The sequence below is a fragment of the Manacus candei genome, unplaced genomic scaffold, assembly GCF_025592945.1.
Source record: "Manacus candei isolate 608988 ecotype Guabito, Panama unplaced genomic scaffold, ASM2559294v1 h1tg000047l, whole genome shotgun sequence".
NCBI classification, from domain to species: domain Eukaryota; kingdom Metazoa; phylum Chordata; class Aves; order Passeriformes; family Pipridae; genus Manacus; species Manacus candei.
Window position 1 is genome coordinate 8,948,770 of NW_026138095.1, and position 13,968 is coordinate 8,962,737.

The window sequence follows — 13,968 nt, forward strand, 5'->3', positions numbered from 1 at the left end:
ACCCAAGACTTACTGTATATTTGGCTATTGAGAAACTGTATTTCCAAGTCTTAATTTGAAATTGCACTGTCTGAGTCTCACATTGGAGATGGTCTTTATGCCCAAGTTTTAAACTCCTGCCATATTTAAACCAGAAAACCTCTCTGTGCAGTTAAACATATTTACATATTCCTTGATCCAGTGGGATGGCCACTGTCCCTTTGTGCTGTGGAAACGAGAGAAACAAGGAAGTACGAGGTTATTTCAACTCAGATTTTGTATTTCTAAATAATAATCTCCTTAGAGGACGTTCTGCCTGCTCTGCTTGGAAGGCTAAATGTTGAAATAATGGCATTGCACATTTCTTGTCATATATTTGGTACTAATGCTCAGTGTTTTATTTCCTCAGTGCATTGGTTATTGCTGCAGTATTTGATCGTGACGTTAATTGCAGAAGAGCTGCTTCTGTAAGTTACCACATTTCAACTTACCTGACTCTGTTAGTTTTTGTTTGTTTTCATTTAATTTAAAAATTTGTAGACGTGACTATATAGAACTACAGTAGAGGAGCTGTGAGCAAAAAAAAAAAGTGCTTTTTGAAATCCTTAGAAGTATTGTGTGAATTTAGATTTTAATTGGAATAATCCACAGATGCACATCTTGATTTATGGCCACAGTTAACAATCTGCTGTATTCTTGTCATGGTGGTTAAGATAAAGTATCTAAGGAAGGGCTGTTTACCATTTTCTAGTCACACCATCACAGACAAAAGGGTCCTACATAGAACACAGACATTGGCTCGTTTGCAGGTCACCAAACTGGTGAGTTTTATGAGGCAACACTTTTCTGATTCTACCTCAGCTGTTACTCTCTGATCAGGGTAATTTCTAGAATAATGTCTCTCCTTCAAACATATTTTCACTAATTGAATAAAACTCTTTCCATAGGACCAGGAATTTTTAAAAGGAAGTGATAAATCCATTAGGCAGATTTGTTATGTAGTTAATAGCACTGACACCAAATTGTATTCTGTGGAAACTTTCTGCAGAAAATATTTATGCTGATGAGAATTGGAAAGAATGTTCCTAAGAGAAGGGAATGATGGAGAATTACAGAATTCTATAGTCATAGAATTTAAGAAGAAGAAAGAATACACACATTATCTTTGAGAATTTAAGTCTGTGTCTTGTATATATTGAACTTGCTTTCTTAAAAAAAAAAAAGAAGGAAAGAGGTATTAGTTGTCTCAACAGAAAACCCAAATTATTGTATGTAAATGTAAAAAAACCCCACCCTGTAACTGTATGAGCTCAAACCAGACCCAGGCAGCGTCTGCCAAAGCACCAGGTGTCTGTTCCTGACAATAAATGTCACTGTGAATGTGTTAAAAAAAAAAAAAAGGCAGTCTTTTCAGTGTGTCCATTAACAGGTCTGTCTGATTTTTTTTGACTGAAATTTTGAAAGGTAATGCATTTATAGCACAAGAAGGGTTTCTCAGGGATACCTGGATAGCATCCTTATTTTTCCTGGCCACACCTCTGCTGGGGAGATGAAGCTGCTGAATGAAGCTGCAGAGTAATTGCTGGGGAAGTGAGTCAGTGGTTGTGCAAGCCCAGCACAGCTCGGGGGGCTGGAGGCTCTGAAACCAAAGCCAAGGGGCTGGAGGTTGCCGAGTGCTCACAGAACATGTCCTTCACATAGGTACAAATAGTGAATATCACCAGTGCTGCTCCTCCTAAACTTCAGCTCCTAAATTTAGGTTGAATTTGCTGTTCTTGGCTAATGTAAGTCACTTTATTCAAATCAATTCCTTGGAGGGATTTGCTTTCCTGAGAACTGCAACAAAACATTAAGGGAGCACAGGTGGTGGGAAGTGAATTATTTATTTATTTATATAGAAATTTCCCTTGGAATCAGGGATCATAAATAAATAGAAATCTGTAACACAGTTGCCACTACAAGTGTACTGCTTACCTTTAGTAGCTTCATCTGATTGTCCTGTGTGATTTTCAGTATGTTTCTACACTTAAACATAAACCAATATTTTGACCATGAACTATGGTGCTAAACCAGCCACATTCACTAAATCTATGAACTTAGTGCAGCCCATGTATCTGTATTTCTAGTGAGTATAAAACCCAGCATATTTTCTCCTCACTTTCCTCTTCTGCTGTAGCTCAAGTACTTTCTGATTTAGAGCTGGTCAAAATTTGGAATTGCTGTTTGATGGGTAGTTATGAAAGTACCAAACCCTTTTCTCTTATTTTAGAAAGGCAAAGATATATTTTGTGTTTGCCAGGCATTCCTACAATTTTGAAGAAAAATACCTGGGAGTCCTAAATATTTCCAATCATTCCTGCAGTTAAACACATATTTAAATAAACAACATGTTTTACTAGATTTTCCATCTATTACAATATGGAATATATTCTAATGCAGAGCACCAATAAAACAAAATAGAGAACAGAGACATTTTGAACCCCGAGGTTAAAGAGAATAGAACAAGACTGTGCTTTTGAAGCTCCACGAGCATTCTGGGCTGGCTTGTGCAACTCTTTCATGAATAATCAGTATAAGGAATAATCAGATGAATAAGTGATGTTGAATTGGACTCCATTCAGCTCTGCCATCTCAAAGAAAGGAGAGGGTTTTTTTCCTCTTGGCTGAATGATAGTTTTTAAATTATCTATTTTTAAACAGAATATATTTAATGTTGTAATATTTTTTCAATTTTTGTGGGAAAGCAGAGTGTTCAGCTTGCCAGGCTAAGTCAGTCACCTTGGTTCTGATCTCATGGAATCTTTATTTAATATCTTTGTATCCAGTTTTTCCATCTCCAGAAGGGGATTGTATAAAAAATGAAAAATTATTCTTACAAAGCAGTTGAACTATTTGGCATCCTTTGGGAATTTGAAGTTGTTTGAAAGTGTGACTGAATTAGTAACATTTTCAGTTACTGAAAATCTCTGAAGTATTACAAAGAAAAGTCTTTTGTGAAAAAGGAGGGAATTCTGTGAACATTAAACGAGCTTTCTGCACAATGGCTGGTTTGCTGCAACATTCTCTCTAGGCCCCTACACATCTTTTCCCAGTTATTTTGCCACAGTATATTTCAGTCCAAGGGCATGGGTTTATTGTAAGTAGGACAAAACTCTCACTGGTTTGCAACCAGATTTACATTGCTTGGCTATGATTTTGAAAGAAAAGAAGGCTTTGCAGATTTTATATCATTTAGGCATTTGTCTGAGCAGCACATTTTTAAAAGGAATTGTAATGCAGTGATTAAACTATGAAATCCCTTGGATATGATGGAGAGTGTCATCTTCACTGAAATCTTCCTGTGCTGTTTAAAAGGATCTCAATAGCATAAAGTATAGTATAAAATATAGGATATGCCCTCCATAATATGTTGAGGCTCTCAGTAACGTTAAATATAGCATAAAGTATAGCATATATCCTCAAAAATGTATTGAGGGTCTCAATAGCATTAAATATAGCATAAAGTATAGCATATATCCTCAAAAATATATTGAGGGTCTCAATAGCATTAAATATAGCATAAAGTATAGCATATATCCTCAAAAATATATTGAGGGTCTCAATAGCATTAAATATAGCATAAAGTATAGCATATATCCTCAAAAATGTATTGAGGGTCTCAATAGCATTAAATATAGCATAAAGTATAGCATATATCCTCAAAAATATATTGAGGGTCTCAATAGCATTAAATATAGCATAAAGTATAGCATATATCCTCAAAAATATATTGAGGGTCTCAATAACATTAAATATAGCATAAAGTATAGCATATATCCTCAAAAATATATTGAGGGTCTCAACAGGATAAAGTGGGACCTAAAGCTGATGAGGAAGTAGGAAGAAATAAATGATTCAGAGTGACATGAAATGATGTCCTGGCAAATGCTGACTGGGAGCTTGTGTTGGGAGTGAGGTAAGGAGGGGAAAGGCTGTGTCAGTCTGGGCCCCATCATTCAGCAAAGAGCAGACCCAGGGCATCTCTGCAGCCCCAGCTCCTGCTCCGGAGGCGCTGGATGTGATGCCCCAGGTGATCCAAAGCTGGAGAGCCCCAGGGGCACTGCTGGCAGAGGCAGGGGGGTGGGGGGGCTCCCCAACCTGTGCTACGTGTCCTGAGCTGGAGATGCCGTGAGCAGGAGCTGAACCTGCCCGGGCAGGTCTGCAGGGACTGGGCAGGATCACCCCAGGAAGGCTCCGAGAGGCTCTGGCTCCGTCCCGGCTGGTGCAGCCCCGGCTCCACCTGCGCAGTGGGTGCCTTGGGGAGCAGGCTGAACCTGTTGTTTCCACAGGTGGATTAACACATGAGTGCTGTATTTATGAAGGAAATACAGAAGCTCTGGCTGTCCAAATTCTTGTGGTATTTCAGTAAGGATTGGGGCTTCCCCCCGTCTGTTAAACATCAATTAACAGTTGCTGTCCATCACTGGAGAGCTGTGTGTGCAGAGAGTGGCGGTTCCTTGGAGAAATGTCCAGAAACTATCATCTCCCCTCCCTGAAAAGGGTTGAAATTTGCAGAAGTTTTTATTAATACTTAGAATTACGGCCTTTTAAGGAATGAAAAATGATGAGTTTTTTTGAGAGAGGGAGAAAATTCAAGTAGGAAGTAGGGAATTAATTAGGTTTTATTCTATGTACCGTACAAGTACAGATTAATTTTATGGTTGTTTTTGTTGCATTTTGCAAGAATTTGAGTTTATTTAGTGCAAAACACAAGAAATGTACATGAATTTTGTCTTAAAATTTCAGGGTGCTTTCAGACATGTACTGTGCAAATAAGTGCTGCAGTCTCAGTGTTTTTTGCCTGAAGTTTTCACTGACAAAGAATCAAACTTTACCCACTCTCAGCAAGTGATGTTGAAGCCAGACAAGAGTGAGCTGTCTCAATTTCTGTTGTCTACAGGCACTGACTTTCAATCCCAGGGCGAAGCCTTGTGTCACTACTCCAAAGCACTTGTGTGGGTGTGACTGGTTTAATAAACCTGCATTCTTAAACCTCTGGCTTTGGGAGCACCCGAACGAGGAGATGCAGAAACAGAAAAGCCCCGCGGGCTTGTTCTACTGACAGAGTTTACTTTATTTAAAACAGAAAAGCCATGGGTCATTTATATTGTTGTGTGTTTTGAATTCATCATCTGGTGTTTATCAAAAAGCAAACCTGACTCGTTTTGGTGTGTTTGTTCTCTGTTCCTTAGGCTGCCTTCCAGGAGAATGTTGGGAGACAGGTACGGTGACTTCCCTGCATCTTCATTCATTTGTGCCTCGGAGCTCACTGTAAACGTGGAGTACCTGAAATCAAAACTAGACACCGTGGCTTTGGAAAAAAACTGAGTAAAAGAATGTCACAAAAATAATTGTTTTCATTATGAGCAACGAGTTCTAGTGGAGTATTTCTCTGAGATGTGAGTTTGATTTTAGTGTTCCAGTTTCGGAAGAAGCAGAGCTTTCTGGTAATTTTCAGTCCTTCTGAAAAGCAGTATCAGCATTTGTGACAGCCATGGTACACCCTGCAAGCTGCAGTGCTCTTAAAACAGGAAAAACCTAGTGTTGTTTGTTTGTTTTGGTTGTGTTTTTTGGGTTTGTTTTGTTTCATTGACTTTCTCGTTTTCAATAGAAATAGAACAACTGAAGTGTTGTTCTGTGCAGTCATTGCTGTGGTTGGTGGTACCCCAGAGAACCAGGCTTAAGAGTCTTCAACTCAATTTTTGGGTTTGCCTGTTGTACCATACAGATATTTCGAGAAAGTGGGTACTTCTGAAGGTACCCAAGTGCTTTGAAAAAAGGTATTGTGGTAGGTTCTGATGTAACTTAGCAACATGTAAGTGGTTAAAATGCTCAGACAACTTTGATTTTCAACCTGGGAGGAGAAGCAAGTAGGGTAAAGACTTGGATTTCCTGGTTTCTCATCAGGAATTAATAAAGCTGAACATACAACTGAGAGAGGAAGAAAAGGAGGGGAGAATGGTTCAGTTAGTGACAGAGCAGGTCACGTGAGCTTGGTCAAAGCAATTTTGTTATCAATAAACTACTCTTTAAAAGGGATCTTCTGTGCTGTAAGACAGAATATTATTCCTTTAGAACAGTGGGTGTCAAGCAGTCTGTTTCTATCCAGTGTGTCCATTTCTAGATAGGAGTAAGTAGTTTAACAGCAGAGAAAGGGTGCAAGAAGCCCCTGGAAGAGGGTAGGGACTTTCGGTGACCTGACCCAGGTAGGTCTGTGATAAGCAGAAGTCAGTGTGACTCTTCCCTGGGTCTGTAGTTCCTGCCCTGGAGAGGTTGGGCATCACAGAGCAGCTCAGCCTGGTTCCACCACGTGAGGTGCTGAGGGAAGTGAGTAACACCTTACCCTGCCTTCAGCTCCAGGTGAGGGAGGGCTCCTGGGTACTGCAGGTTTAAAGTGCTTCCATGTAGCAAAAATTTCATGGAGTGTTTTATTTCTTAATTAGAGGAGCACAGTCCAGGTTAGTTTGCAGCCAGAAAGGTTCCTTATGGACTCTGCTCTGACCCACCACTCAGATGTCTTGGTGTTGGTAGAACACACGTGACTTCAGCTTCTATGTTGGCACATTAGCAGTGAAACAGTCAGTTTTCATGGCAGAAGGGACACTGTCAGTCTCTCCTCTGCAGAAGTTCAGAAGTTGAACCATGCCTTGGTGCCTAGGAAAATGGTTTCTTAATGAGCAGATCCACCCTCTGGAGTTCTCTCCCCGGATGCAGTGTGTTAAAAGGCACCCTTTCTCTGAATTAGAAGGAGCTAAAACATATTTTCCAGCTGAGGTAACAATGCTGATAGTTAATAGGTGGAGAAGAAGGCTGCCCTCACCTACCCCCTGCTTCCTGCCTGCTTCACCTTTGTAATTCCACATGTCCCAAATCTGGAGCTTGCTTGTGGCCACTGAAGAAGCCATTAAGTAACTTAAACTGTGTGGAAATGGGAGCTTTGAAAAATGTGGAGAATTTTTTAAAGCATAAACAGTGAGAAATGCACTGACTTCTAATAATACCAACTTTCATACTGGAGAAGTTTTCAGCGTTCTGACAGAATAGAAGCTGTTGGCTGTTCCTGTGGAGCCAGGCTCTCCTGCTGGCCATGACCTCTGTACTCCAGAGCTGGGAGTCAGGAATGCTGCTGTCTCACCAGCAGGCACGGTGGCTCCCTGACCTGTGGTGAGGTGGCATTGAACTGGCACACTCACAGCTGAGGAACAAATAGCAAGGTCCAGCTGGCAGCTAGGACTGGAATTATTTGGCTGTGATTTTCCTTATGTAGTGTGCATCCTTATATATTCCATTGCATGCCTTGCTGTTTGGCCTTAAATCATGATGAGGTGTTTCTCATGTACTTTTTTGTCCCTAATCACTGTTTCATGAGGTTTTTGGACAGAGCATTCATTTCAACTTCGAGTTATCAGGGTGTCCCTTGGATAAGCCATAAGTACTCTGTCTCTCCTTGGTTCAGTCAGATTCCAGGCCTGGTTTGGTTTTTGGTTTGGATCCCTGGCATTATGCTTCCCAGCCCAAGATCTCCAGAGCCCCTGGCAGCTCCCACTGCTGGCAGGATAAACTGCTTCAGTGGCTCAGGCTCAGATGGAGAGATACTTTCCACTGGTTTTGCATGGCTGTGTCCTAATGTGGAAGGGATGAGTGAGCTGTAAACAAACCAACCTGCATCACATCCCCAACCTGTACTTCCACAGAGGCTCATTCCTTAAACACTCTCCCAGTGTCCCTTCTGGAAGTGAGCAGAGTGTCTGTCACTTGGCTCTTTCCCATTTTGCTTCATTATGTCTCATGGATGCTTTGCTGCCTCTGCTTTTCCAAAACACAGCTGTGCTGTGTAATGCTCTGTTAAACCAGCCAGAGCCAAGCAAACTCTGAATGTCTGAATCATATTGCTTATATATACAAAAATTCAAATTTCTGAGTGGAAATGTCATGTTTAGAAAGATAATTTATTCTCTAGAAACAGACTGGCTTGGACAGGGATAGCAGAAGTAGGATTCAGTCTTTCAGGCTTTGCTGGGAAACAGTTTGCTTTTTTAAACCAAACCAACCCCAATTTTTTGGTTCATTAATCAGTCATAAAACGTATGTGTAAGTATTCTTCATGGGATGCATTTCTGGCTGCCCAAATCTCTAATTTTATACTTCATGAAACTCGCAGCAGATCCTTGTGCCTTCACATAAACTGGAAACATGTTTGTGTTTACCTAAACCTCCTTCCAGAGGAATCATTCTCTGGGTACATACATAGTCATGCATTCACCAAGTACATATTTGGGTATGACTGGAAGGTGTGAAGGAGCTATTGCATAGGTTACTGTCTGCTGCCTTTTACCTGGGCTGTTTATCTTTGACTCACAAGCAAAGCGAGGCATTTTGCTGTTTATATATTCAATATCCTTTATGTCTTTGGTACAAGTGATTTTACTGTAAATTAAATTGTATTTTTTCAGTGCCTGGGAGAGTAGCAGGAAATTTGTTTTCAATAATGTTGCCTATTTGGAAAGTATTTTACACTTTAAAATAATGTTTTGTTTGTAGGGCACTTTTCCCCATGGCATTGACATTCTCACTGCAGCTGATTATTTTGCTGTTGGGAACAGAGTTAACTGTTACCTCACTATAAGGTAAGTTTCCAAGCATTAGTTTTCCTAAACATGAGGGACCTCATAATGAAATATTTGTCTGGTTGTCTCACCTTATGGAACATTATGTTTAACACTGATGATTTCGGATAAATTAATATCAGATTTTTATTTCTGCCTCAAACTGATTATCCTGTGCAAAACAGAGTGAAAATGTGGCCATGGTTTCCTTGACTACAAGGAGGAAGCAGCCAAGAGGCCTTATTTGCAGGTGTCACAAAACTGTCCAAGCTGGTCAAGGGTGGGGAAGATGAGGGGGTTGAGTTTCTGGTCTGTGCATAGACCTGTAACTTGAGTGCTGGTGTTTGTCCTGGTCAGCTCAGTGGAAATCTGACCACAGTGTTGGGAATGTTTGAAAAACCAAAGTGATCTCTGCAGTCCAGAGTCTGCAAAGAGTAAATGGGAGATACCCAGGCTGGGGTCTGGTTATAAACCAGGGGCTTGTCTCAGAGGATGGTGTCAGCTCTGGGAATGCAGTGGTGCTGCAGTCAGGGCAGTTCAGAGCCACGCTGGCAGCTCTGCATGGCCAGGGTGGACAGAACACTGCACTTCCTCTGGGATGATGACAAAGCCCAAGGGCTGGTTCCAGCTTGAGTTGTTCCAGACAGAGTCTGGCCTGGAGTCCAGCCTCATCCAGAGCCAAGGCAGAGACCAGCACCCACGGGAGGTGATTCAGACCCTTTGGAGACAGGTCAGGTAAATCACCCCATGGAATTGCTCAGAAGCCAAACAGGTCAGAAAGGCTTGAGCAGATGATATCCCTGGAGAACAGAAACAGCAGACAGCTACATGATGGTGCAGGCTCCACCACCAATTTTGTGACTTCCACTGAGGAGTTTTTTAAGATAATTGCCCTGGAACCCTCCATCTTCTCCTTGACTATTTTTTTTATTAATCTGTCCACCTCCACGTTGTCCCTTTTGTGCACAATCCCTTCAGTCTGTACAGACCTTCACCTTTTACCGACTGTCAGTCCTTCTGGGGTCCCCACCCTCCTCCTACACCTTCCCCAGAGCTCCCACCCACAGAGCTGGGATGGGGAAATGCAGGGGCTTGGTATTGCACAGGCTCGAGGTCCCTGGGGAATCCATGGGATTTTTGAAACTCTGGCTTTTTGTACTAGAAGAAAATCGAAAACATTCAGAATTGACAAAGCAGTTTTTATTTCCTCTCTTATATAATTTTGGCTTGGAGGGTGATTATGTTCTCCTTACTTTTGGGGAGTGGAAACATTATTTTTTTTGTATTTTTCTTTTAATGTTCCTTTATTACTACAAGAAAGAAGAGAGGAGAACTCGAACATGGCAGGGGAATGTGTCTGTTATTGGATGTTCTTCCAGAACAGGGAGAGGAACCAGAGAGTGGTGAATTTTATCATTTCTCTGCTGGCATCAACCACAAGTTGAACCAAGTGTCCAATCCCCCCCTAGGGCTCAGTAGATGTTGTTTCTGTGTCCTGTCTTGGCTCAAGTGACTAAGGTCTGTCCCATGGATTTAAGGATTCCCACTCCCCTGATGAATTCCATAGATGCCAATATGGGAACATGCCACAGCATCTGGGTTTTTTCTTTGTTTTACTTCTAATTACACACATGTACATTAATGGAACACTGTAATAGTTGCAGAGTTAATCACTCAAAAGATAGGAAAAGGTAAAATTAAGATAATCCATGTGTGCTTAATGCTGTCCCTTTGTGCCCTTTTGACACAAACACGTTCTGCTGATTGTTGGGCTTCCCAAGGTGATTTAACACTCATCAGATGTACTGAGAAAACATTTAATTTAGCTTGTGTTGACCTTGGCTTTCAATAGTTGATGCTTCTGAAGATTGGAAAGCAAGTGTGGCTGTAAGGGAGGTAACTGCAGGCTCCTGGGATAATTAATGCTGGTGTTCCTGTAGGTCTCCACTTTGCAGCTTTAACAGTTTTTGTCACAACAGACTTTTTGTATGTGTTTGATCTTTAAAAAAGACAGATTGAAAAGCCACATTCCATTTTGTATTTATGAAGATGTAGCACATTTCTAGAACTTACCTTTCCTGTGTCCTGTAGATGGAAAAATTGCACGAGTTAATACACACATCTAGATTTTTCCAGAATGTAACAATGGGAATTGAATGTTTATTTTTGCTCTTCATTGCTGTCAAGCTTGGTGTGTGTGGAGTAGTTTTTATGAAGGCTCTGAAAGTTTTAAAAATTTTCAGTTGTAAAATATTTGCTACTGTATAATTCAGCTGCATCTCGTTTAGGAGAGGGCACATTTAAGTAATTTTTTTTTTTATTGCTTTAAAACTAGAGGATTTAAATCTTTGGAGCAGGTTGTGTTAAAATGCACACAGATGCTGATTCTGTACTCTCTCTCTCTGACCTATATTTCTATTATCTGTGCATTTCTTTTTCAGTGTGTATATTGCTGGCTTTCCTGAGTATACACAGCCAATGATTGATCATTTAGTTAATATGAAGATTAACCACTGGGACAGGTAAGTTCATAAAGTCTAATGATTAATATCCAAGAATTGACTGTTCTGCATATTATATTTTCCTAGACTATTTTTGTAAATTTTACACCAGAGTTTGCAATAACATTTGACTGAAGGAAACTGGGAAGTAGTAGCTGATATAATCTCTACCTCCTGAGCATACTGTCACTTAAGCAGGTTTATGAATTTGTCTTTTGGCCATGACCTCAATCTGTTAATAGATTAATAAAACCCATTTATATGTTCTATAGTGTATGTGGGGGGTAAACACTGTCACCATACAATTATCCTAATTAAAGCAGATTTCATGCATAGAGATGGTGCTTAGTCACATTCAGTGTTCAGGAAGGCTGAAATGTGTGCCTATCACACAAATGAGATTGTATCAGTGCTGAGCCCAGTTTGCATCATGAGAAATAATCACAGTTTACTGCAGTGACCCTACCAGTGCACAGAACAGGCCCTGGGGTTCCACCAGCCCCAATGTTTGTCTCTTTGAGCAACAAGCTTTATTCATGTTGCTCAAAGCTGGCTGCAATGGATGCTGTTTGCTTTTGTTGGCTGTTTTGGAGGGAGGAAATACAGGATGGGCAGAGGATACTGCAATTTTCAATATTTGGGGGTCTTTTTTTCGCCTGGGGACGGAAGTCTCTTCCCGACGTTACTTTTTTTTGATACGTGGCTTCTGCTAAATTGCCAATGCCCTCAAATCCTAAAATTCTTTCTTACATCTTCAGTGTTATTCGAGAACTTTCAACCAAAGCCCTGCACAACATGACTCCCCGGGCCCCCGAGTACATGGCGAACATGGGTAGGTACCAGCTGGGGCCTGCACGGGGGGCCAGGCCAGGCCTGGATGGCACAAATGTGTGAACATCTAAACATGCACCATGGCTTGGTAAAAATTAACATTTCCCTGCAGCTTCCTACAGTGTAGTGACACTCGTGGCTTTATCAGTTTTCAGATTTTATGTACAAATTCTCTAAGGCTGCTGGGTTGTTTTTATCTGGGGCGTGGGCTTTGGTTCCCTGACTGCACTGGACCCTACTGGTTCCTAGGTGGATAAATGGGTGCAGTTGTGTGGGAACAACTCCAGCAGCTACTCCTCAAATTCCCAGATTCTGCTGACAGTAAGGCTTTGATGTTGTAGAGGGTGGGGGGATCTGTTTTGTCTTGTCCAGTCTGACATCTGCAGCAGAATTCCTTTCTGTGTGTGCGTAGTCAGATGTTTCTTAGCATTATTTCCTCGACCCGTTCCAGATCCTGAGGATGTACTGGCTGCATTTTAATGTGCCTGGAAGACAGCAGTTGGTCCCCAGTGGATCTGCAGTGACAGAGCTTGCCAGGGCTCCCTGTCCTGGATTAGGAATGTGGCAGTTTACATGGAAATCAAATTCCATGGCAGTACAAGCCTCACTTCCTTGGCTGCTCAGCCAACCCAGTGCCCAACAGTGACATTATTTCATTTACTCCAGCCAGGGAGTTAGTTGGGAGTACAAAGAATTGTCAGAATTTACTTTATTACAACTTCTTTTTCCTAAAGTAGCCAGGATGCTTCACTTTCCAGAAACGCTTTCCCCATTTTATTTCTAGGCAGACAGGATTACATGTAGAACTGTGATCTGTCACTATGCTTTGTTTAAAAAAAAAAATTAATTATCTAATCTCTTTCAGTTTTGCCAAGACTTCTGCCTTTATCAGTGGGCTCAGATCTGCACACACGCCATGGGGCAATCCTTGCCTGTGCTGAGATCACCCATGCTCTGTGTAAACTGGCACAAGAGAATAATAGGTATTAATGCAAGATTATCTTGACTATAAATTTTCCTTTCATGTCTGGTCTATTGAAAGCTTCCTGAGTATAATTATGGAAATCTCCATCTCACTGAGCTGCTTTTCCATTGAATTTTTGTTTGTTTTGATCAATGATGCCGAGCCTTCACGTTTTATTCAGTGACAGTTTAAACTTGAGTCTTAAATTCATCAGCAGGAAAGGGAGAACACTTGCTGCCTTACTTGGAGAGTTCAAAGTGATCACTTAAATATAGATTAATCCCCTTTCCCCATAGGTGGGGGCCTTCCTGGTGAGGGGACAATCTTTTATCTTCAGTGTAAGAGAAATCCTTCCTCAGTGTGAGAGAAATACCTCCTGAAGCAGCTCGTTGAGTTGGGCTGATGTAATTCTTGCTGCTGGATTTCTGGTCCATGTATATTTTATATATACACACACACATTCATTTGCCATCAGTGTCTGTCAAAAGAATCTGGGTTAATTTTAAGGAGTTCCCTTTTCAAGGAAGTTGAAAAGTTCAAGAAAAAGATGCAGAGCATTTTTTTAGTAGTAGGAAATACTTGAAATAGATGGAAAGAAATCACAGAAGTTTTGGAGTCCAAAAATACAACTGAGCTGAGAAATATTATCAGGGTGTTACTGATTATAATGTTATTGGGAAGTGATACTAGTTTTATGTGGTCTTTTAGGAATGAGTTTACTACATTATAAGGAAAGAACTTCTTTTGTTATGCTTGCTCAACTATTTAAGATTAAATATTGCATATTTCTGTGGAGCATAATTTGGAACAAATGGTTTTTTGTTTGAGAGTACAGTGTGATGTTGGGGAAGAAAAATTACTTACAGCATGATTAGGAAACCTGTATGAAAAATTCTGTCTCCTTTTACAGATCTGTAACGTACTATTTCAGTGAAAAATCATTGGAGGGACTTAAACAAATCCACCAAGAGGTTTGTAACCAGTATAAATGTATTTTTTTAACCTGGTGTATCGTATGGTTTTTAAACAAAGCTTTACAGTTAAGGCA

General features: G+C 40.8%; 1 protein-coding gene across 1 annotated transcript in view; it reads left to right on the top strand.

Moving 5' to 3' along the window:
* The window catches only part of TBCD (tubulin folding cofactor D), a 116,765-nt gene that overhangs the window by 57,809 nt on the left and 44,988 nt on the right, over positions 1–13,968 (top strand). The window contains exons 15-21 of the mRNA XM_051797474.1: positions 389–446; positions 5,211–5,240; positions 8,560–8,645; positions 11,066–11,146; positions 11,884–11,957; positions 12,822–12,939; positions 13,831–13,891. Coding sequence (XP_051653434.1) covers positions 389–446; positions 5,211–5,240; positions 8,560–8,645; positions 11,066–11,146; positions 11,884–11,957; positions 12,822–12,939; positions 13,831–13,891 — 508 coding nt within the window. The remainder of the gene's footprint in view (positions 1–388; positions 447–5,210; positions 5,241–8,559; positions 8,646–11,065; positions 11,147–11,883; positions 11,958–12,821; positions 12,940–13,830; positions 13,892–13,968) is intronic.